Raw genomic sequence first — 7,130 nt, 5'->3', positions numbered from 1 at the left:
TCGAGTTGGAAGGCAGGAGGGAAGGAGAAAGATTCAAAAATATAAGCAAGTACGTGGTCAGAAAGTCATTGTCTTTCAATTAGCCGACCTCCAGTGATGGAAGAACGAAAGAAGCGTGCACCCAGGGGCTGGCCGTCTGGTTAGGTCACCTGTGAGAGAGGAAGTGGAGGTGACGAGTTGGTTCAGCAAGTCTCCGGGGGCTGAGTCTTTAAAGCTGCCTGACCTGGTGCCTGAAGTGAGCGGGGGTGGGGGAGGCATGCCCATCCTAGTGCAGAAGCAAACTTTGTGCACAAACCAGGGCTCGCTGACTCAGCAAAGCGCACACTGCCATTTCTTCGTTTATTGCCCACTGGATGGTAGGGTTCTCGGGCGTGTGGAGCGCATCGTCCACTCACCGGCTCTCTGCAATGGCTCCCGCAGTCCTTCAGGTTCCAGCGGATGCAGCTCTTACACAGAAAGGGAGGAGGAGGCCTGTGCTACTTTTGTGTGATGACAGGGCTTTTCTCCCCCTCCCATTATGTGAAATAGGATTTACCCCCCTTTAAAGAAAGTTCCCTACAAGGTCAGAGAGATTACCGAGGGGGAATAAGGAAGGTGAGCGAGCTCAGGTTTTCCTGTAGCTGCTCCAACTTTTTTTTAAACTTCTCTTTAGGTTATTCATCATTCTGGATTCTCTAATATAACATCTAAATTCTGAACAACAGAAACAGAGGTTACAAGGGCAAACTGTTCGTAAGCTGCTATAAAGTTACTCAAATGTTTGCAAATAGTTATTGGGAAGGGCGAGTATCCAGTATTTTAATTTGAAAACTTCACTGTTACAGTCTCTTCAGAATTAAAACACTCTCCTTTTCTTATAACAAATAAAGCAAATGTATTGTGATACCAAAAATGAGGCTCAGTCTGAAATATACTGTGAGAACCATTCTTCAAGATTGGTGTATATAAAATGTCCCATTAAGTGGACATTAAAATGAAAAAATATAGCTAGAATTAAGAATCCAACATTGACTAACTCGACTCAATGGAACAATTTAAAGATAATCACGGACTACGACAAAGTTAAAGGAAATAGGAGGAACGAACTCGGAATCACCATACGAAAGACAGGAAGAAAAAAGAAACCTAAATCTTAAACTTGGGATTTTGGTCATTTTTCTAATTTTACTTATGTGAAAAATATTTTAATGATATTAAGCTATTGATGTTAAAATGGTTTCAACTGTTAGCATACTACATTATATTGATTTAATAGATTTTAAATCTACAAGTTAGCAGTCAAAAATATTAATTTATTCAAAGCAAAGTGCTAATGAAATTTCCTTAGTTGGAAAAAACATACATATGGGGGCCAGCCAGGTGGTGCAGTGGTTAAGTTGGCACGTTCTGCTTTGGCAGCCCGGGGTTTGCTGGTTCAGACCCTCGGTGTGGACCTATGCACTGCTTGTCAAGCCATGCTGTGGGCAGGTGTCCCACATACAAAGTAGAGGAAGATGGGCACGGATGTTAGCTCAGGGCCAGTCTTCCACAGAAAAAGAGGAGGATTGGCAGCAGATGTTAGCTCAGGGCTAATCTTCCTCAAAAAAAAAAAAAAACCACAACAAAAAAACCAACATCCATATGCCTATTTTCAATGATGAATGCCCTAATTTAAGGAAAATGAAAACTTCTCTACAACACAACATGCATTTTTCTCTCTGCTTTGATGACACGAAGTATAAATATATTTTTTGGAAAACAGATATTTAGCCTGTCAAATTCTTTATGACGTTTCAAAAAGTTGTTGACTTAAAACCCCAAAATTATGAAGCCCTGAGAACGAGGGTTAACAATGGAAATGCCAATGGGCTGTAACCACAGGGGCGCTTCTGGGCGTACCCTCACAGCACACGAGGCAAGGGCAAGCAGGGCGGACCACGCACCTTCTGCAGCGCGACTTCTCTCCACCCAGACTAAGTGCTGGATCCCAGAAGCAGGAAAATTTAAGTCTCGTTTGCTCTCTCCAGCTCATAAGCTTGAAAATTTAAGTAGTTTCTCCAGAGTCTGTTTTGTTCCTCCCAATATGTATGTTCCAAGAATGTTTCATTGTTTTTTCACCCTTTTTATGTGTTCTACAGTGTTTCAATCAGTGTATATTCTCTTCCCTTTTACTTTTTAAAAATCATTATGTGGCTGTACACGAAGGGAACGGACTAGCATATCTCAAAGCCTATTATCTCGTATCAGAAAGGTAAGTCAAATTTCAACTGCTGTTTGTTTTTTGTGAGGAAGAGTGGCCCTGAGCTAATATCTGTTGCCAATCTTCCTCTTTTTGCTTGAGGAAGATGGTCCCTGAGCTAACCTCTGTGCGAGTCTTTCTCTCTTTTGCATACGGGACGCCTTCCACAGCATGGTTTGATGAGCGGTGTGTAGGTCTGGCCGGGGGTCCAAACCTGTGAGCCCTGGGCCACCGAAGTGGAACGTGCAAACCTAACCACTGTGCCACCATGCTGGCCCCTCAACTGGTTTTAAAAAGGTATAAAAGTCTTAGAAAGGGAGTTTTTTAATTATAGAATAATCTTACTAAAAACAGAAACTTGCCTAAGTTAGTAAATAAAATAAACACTCCAGTGATAAGTGCTAATATGTTGATCATGTAACTAGTTTTTAAAATTTCTACAATTCAGTTTATCCTAATTTTCAAAGGCATTTCAGTCCATCAACGTCAGGCATCACGATCTGCAGAGGAACAATGAGCTTCAAAGAATTTATTCAGCAGATTTAATAGGTCTTGTAATCAGATCTCTACTGCAGATGTTTGCACAAACAGATGTTTTATTTTGCAACATGAAAATTTTTGTTGTTGTTATTAAATATACCAATCTTTTTCTTAGAGTTAACTACTCTATACCACACTTAGAAAATCTACCTGGTTTGAAAACAGTTTTTCTTTCACTAACTAAACCCCACTGCTTCTTTGCAGAATATACCACTCAAAATACTTACTTTAAGGAAACCTCAGAATAGGAACTTCAGGATCATAAACAGTTCCTCATTAAAAATGCAAAGACAAAGGCTATTCATATGCTAGTTTATTGATCTTATTCTTCAGAGATGATTTCATGATGAGTTGTCAATAACCAATTATAATACCAGGAAATTCAAAGAACAAAATTGTGCAGAGATCTTGTTTTTGCATTTAATTCTAAAAAGCCCACTATCCCATTTCTCATACCGAGCAGAGAGGCCATTTAGACTATTTCTAGGCGAATTTTTGCTTACTGTGGGAGGGAAGATGATTTCCAGTGAACTTTAAATGTCCAATTTGTGTCCATCATTGTTAAAAAAGGGAAGGAAGACAACAAGGCTGGAAGGGGTAGCAGGACAGAGAAAATGCCACATGGAGTCAAGATTTGAGATAACTGACAGTAAAATATATGTTCTTTGGTTAGCAAAGCGAAAAGGGGGAAAGGAGTGCATACATGATAGATACACACTAGCATTCTAAAGCTGGAGACAAGAATGTCAAGAGCGTGTTCTTCCCCACTGCCAGATGGAAGGGCTATTATTATAAATGAAAGGCAGCGGCAGAGGACGCCAGGCACTTTTGCTGTGTGCCAGATCCCGAAGTCCAGATGCAAGCAGGTTACCCCTGGGACAGGACAGGCTTCAGCTCCCGCAGCAGAACAGAACCAATCACAGTTTTCTCCGTGTTTATGATAAGCTGTGCTGTAGAGCCCTCCTTCAGTTCCACTGTGACCAGCATCAATGACCCACTGTGCACAGTTTTAGCTGCAAACCTGGAAGAAGAAAAAAAAAAAAGAGAGGGACCTTTTATCATGAGGAGGAAAAAAGGAGATGGCATCAATTCAAATACATTTAAAATAACTCTTTTTTTCTCAATAATTTATTACAGGTTCCCTACTGCCAAAAACCCAAAGCCAAGCATTCTTCTGAAAAGTGAATAAATTGCCCGGCACCCTGCTTACCACAAGTAGGTTGTTTCAGTGCCTCTTTAGAACAGAACAGGAAAAGGAAGTCTATTTTACTTAGTCTGAACAGTAGATGCATGTGAATAATTCTCCATGACTATATATTTGGAAATCATTCATTCATTTGATATTTAACATTTCACCATGCATAGGGCCATTTAAGATAACTACTATATTTTTATTTTTAAAACATGTTAAGAAAAGGTACCTTTCTCAAAGAGCTTGAAATTTTAAATCCTCATATCTGAAAATGATTATGCAAAAAGTTAGACAATTTTATGTACATTATAAAACTCCTAAGTTTCAATGAATTCATGCATGTTAAAATATTCAAATTCAATCTCTAATGATGATGACATGTAACAAAACCACGTGACAGCCAAGTGCAACACCACATTCCCTCTTTTTGTATTTTTTCAATGTTCAGAACATGAGCTCTTTCTTTTTGCTTTAGAATATAATAGAGGAAACTTGAAGTCTAAGGCTCCATTATTAAATTCCAAGACATGAAGAACCTACTAATTACATGGAATTAAAAGCAAAACTAGCCTTTTAAGCACTGCAATTGACTGAGAAGCCGTTGGAGGCACAATGCGCTTCTGCCACTCCGGCTAATTCATTCTGCATGCACCGTGGAGCCCCGAGACGCGAAAGAAGGGGACGGGACCGTCCTAGGCCTCCACTTTCCACATGGGGCATGTTCCACACATTTGGGCGGGGGGGCGGTTTCATTACAGGGATGACTGGAGAAAGACAAAGTTGCTGCACATGAGCTTTTGAAAACACTAACAAGTGTAGAGCAGGTCTGTGACCTGCTGTGACCCCACTTTGCAGGGCCAATCCCCTTTCCCCTTTCTGTACGACACGTGTCTGAATCTGAGCCATCTGCCTCAATTTGCGCGACATCTTCAGCCACAATGGCACCCAGTTAGCCCTGACAACGGCTCACAATACATAAAAATAAAACTGCCGTGCTGACAGCACGCCGCGGACTGTTCAAGAGCAAACCAACTGGTCAGTGTCTCCTGTCTGACAATTAGCATGGGCCTTGCACAGAACCCCCGGCGTCCTCAGGGACCTGTTTAATTACCATCAACATAAAAGAGGGAGTTTATCAGGAGACACTCAGAAAAACTTCACTCCCAACTTAATTAAAATATTAGCCACTTAAGCAGGAAGCAGATTCTCTTTAAATGAAAAGTAATTTCTTTTTTGATTTTTTTTTTAAATGACATCAAGATCTCGTAACACACTAGATTCCCTTTTTTTTTTTTAAACCTAACAAGCCATTTTTGGCCTAAACAGAATCATGAAAATCTGTTTTCCAATAATAATTAGAGTAATGCATCAAAAGCAAAACAAATAGGCTAATTTTACTAAATTAAAAATATTATCGACACTTTTAAGTTGTGTGTGAAAATGTTGGCTAATGGGGTGTTGGTGAAATATGTTAGAACCTTCCAGGGCATTTGTGTGCTGTCTACAAACGTGAAAGCTCCTCTCTCCAAACAGGCTCGGGACTGGTGAGGAATCCGACAGAGCAGTTTTTCTACTGAGAGAAGCAATGTAAGTAACTAGTTTATGAACAGAAATCACACCAAGGCTTCAAGGAGGTTTCATAAAGCTCTTAACATACACATCCATCTGCTCGTCAGATGTCCACACAGGAGCCTAGGAACGGGGGCCTCAAGTGCATCTCTGAGAGGACCCAGAGATGACCAGCCCCAAGGAGCCCTCGTTTCCATCGCCCCTTACGGGTTTATGCATTTCTTTTGTCTGAATTTTTGAGGTTCTTTTGCGTCACAGGAGAATCCTGTTAAACCACGTCACCAAATGATACCAGGGGCTCTACTGTCCCACTCATTTATGCAACTTTCCCCACAGATTTGGTCATCACCAAATCTTCACTCAGCAAATATCTCGACAGTGAAGCCCATTTCTGACTGGGTGAAATGATGTGAACAATAGTTTTACTAGTCCCTTGATTTACTTAACGTTTGTGCCTTGGGACCACAGAGAAGGAGACTATGTCTGGATTGGAACACAAAAGCGCTGCCGTTTGAATTTCAGGGATGCACAGCCCCAAGGCACATTTTATCTCCTTTCCATTAAAAACTTAGAGTTGATGTTACAATAATACAAACTCAGCAGACACGAATGTCAATATGTTTACAGAGATTAAAATGAGTGTCTTGGACATGGTTTTGAAATCCTATTACTGCAGAATTCTCAGTACTGTAAAGAACAGGACCATGAAAGAAGAGAGCCATTAGCTTACACTGCAGTGGAAACATGCTAAGCCAATCGTCCTTGCAGTAAAATCTGCGAGCTGGTGTGAAAGCTACTGCCTTTTAACGAGGTCTCTGTGTTCTACGGGCAGAAATGGTGGAAGCAATGTTTTAATGCAGAAGACCAGAAGATCAGATGTTCTGACATTCTCATTTCACAGTTCAAAAAGGATGTATTTAATTGGAACACAGCATGATTACAATTGGTTTGTTTTGGTCCATGGAAAGCAAAAGCCATCCCCCAAAACTTATTAATCATTTAACTCCCAAACAGGCTATGCTTTCATATACATTTAAAAGACAGTTATGAAAAGAGCACTAGTTAATAAACAACAAATAGAATAAACAACAAATAGCTAGCTTTTGGATGGAAGAAACACGGATTAGAAAGACAGCTTGGGTCAAATGCTTACATACAAAATACAATGGCCGACATCAGAACCTCTGTACTTTGGCCTCAAACTAAACTCACACGTGACAAAATTCTTTCAGAAGGCACGTGAAGTTTCTGATCATCATCATGATAACAGCAGCTACTATTTATTAAGCCCGCGGTGTAGCGGGTACGCAGTACTTCATTTGCCTTACTTCATCTGATGCTATGAGGCACATCATTTTACAGACGAGGAAACGGAGGCCCAGGGAAGCTGAGGGATGTGCTCAGGGACACACAGCTACTGAATGGTTGAGCAGGAATGTGAACACAAGCATTCTGATTCTAGAGCACATGCATCCTCTTAACATAAGCAAACACACACTCATAATACTTGTTTTTTTATCAGTCAACAGATAAATTTGTAGTATTCTGTAATTCAAAGCATCTTGCATGATGCTTTGTCATAACATATTTTTAATTTCTGCCTTTAAAGAT

At 40.4% G+C, this 7,130-nt stretch overlaps 1 protein-coding gene across 2 annotated transcripts in view; it reads right to left on the bottom strand.

Moving 5' to 3' along the window:
* Positions 1 to 3,056: 3,056 nt before the first annotated feature.
* The window catches only part of AP3B1 (adaptor related protein complex 3 subunit beta 1), a 227,528-nt gene continuing 223,454 nt past the window's right edge, over positions 3,057 to 7,130 (bottom strand). For both annotated transcript variants that reach the window (XR_011525709.1, XM_008516552.2), the window contains one exon: positions 3,057 to 3,779. Coding sequence is in view for 1 of the 2 variants with exons in the window: in XM_008516552.2 (XP_008514774.1) it covers positions 3,626 to 3,779 (154 nt within the window). In the remaining variant the exon portion in view is untranslated. The remainder of the gene's footprint in view (positions 3,780 to 7,130) is intronic.

This window comes from Equus przewalskii, chromosome 13 (genome assembly GCF_037783145.1).
Source record: "Equus przewalskii isolate Varuska chromosome 13, EquPr2, whole genome shotgun sequence".
NCBI classification, from domain to species: domain Eukaryota; kingdom Metazoa; phylum Chordata; class Mammalia; order Perissodactyla; family Equidae; genus Equus; species Equus przewalskii.
This window is presented reverse-complemented; position numbering and strand designations above follow the sequence as displayed.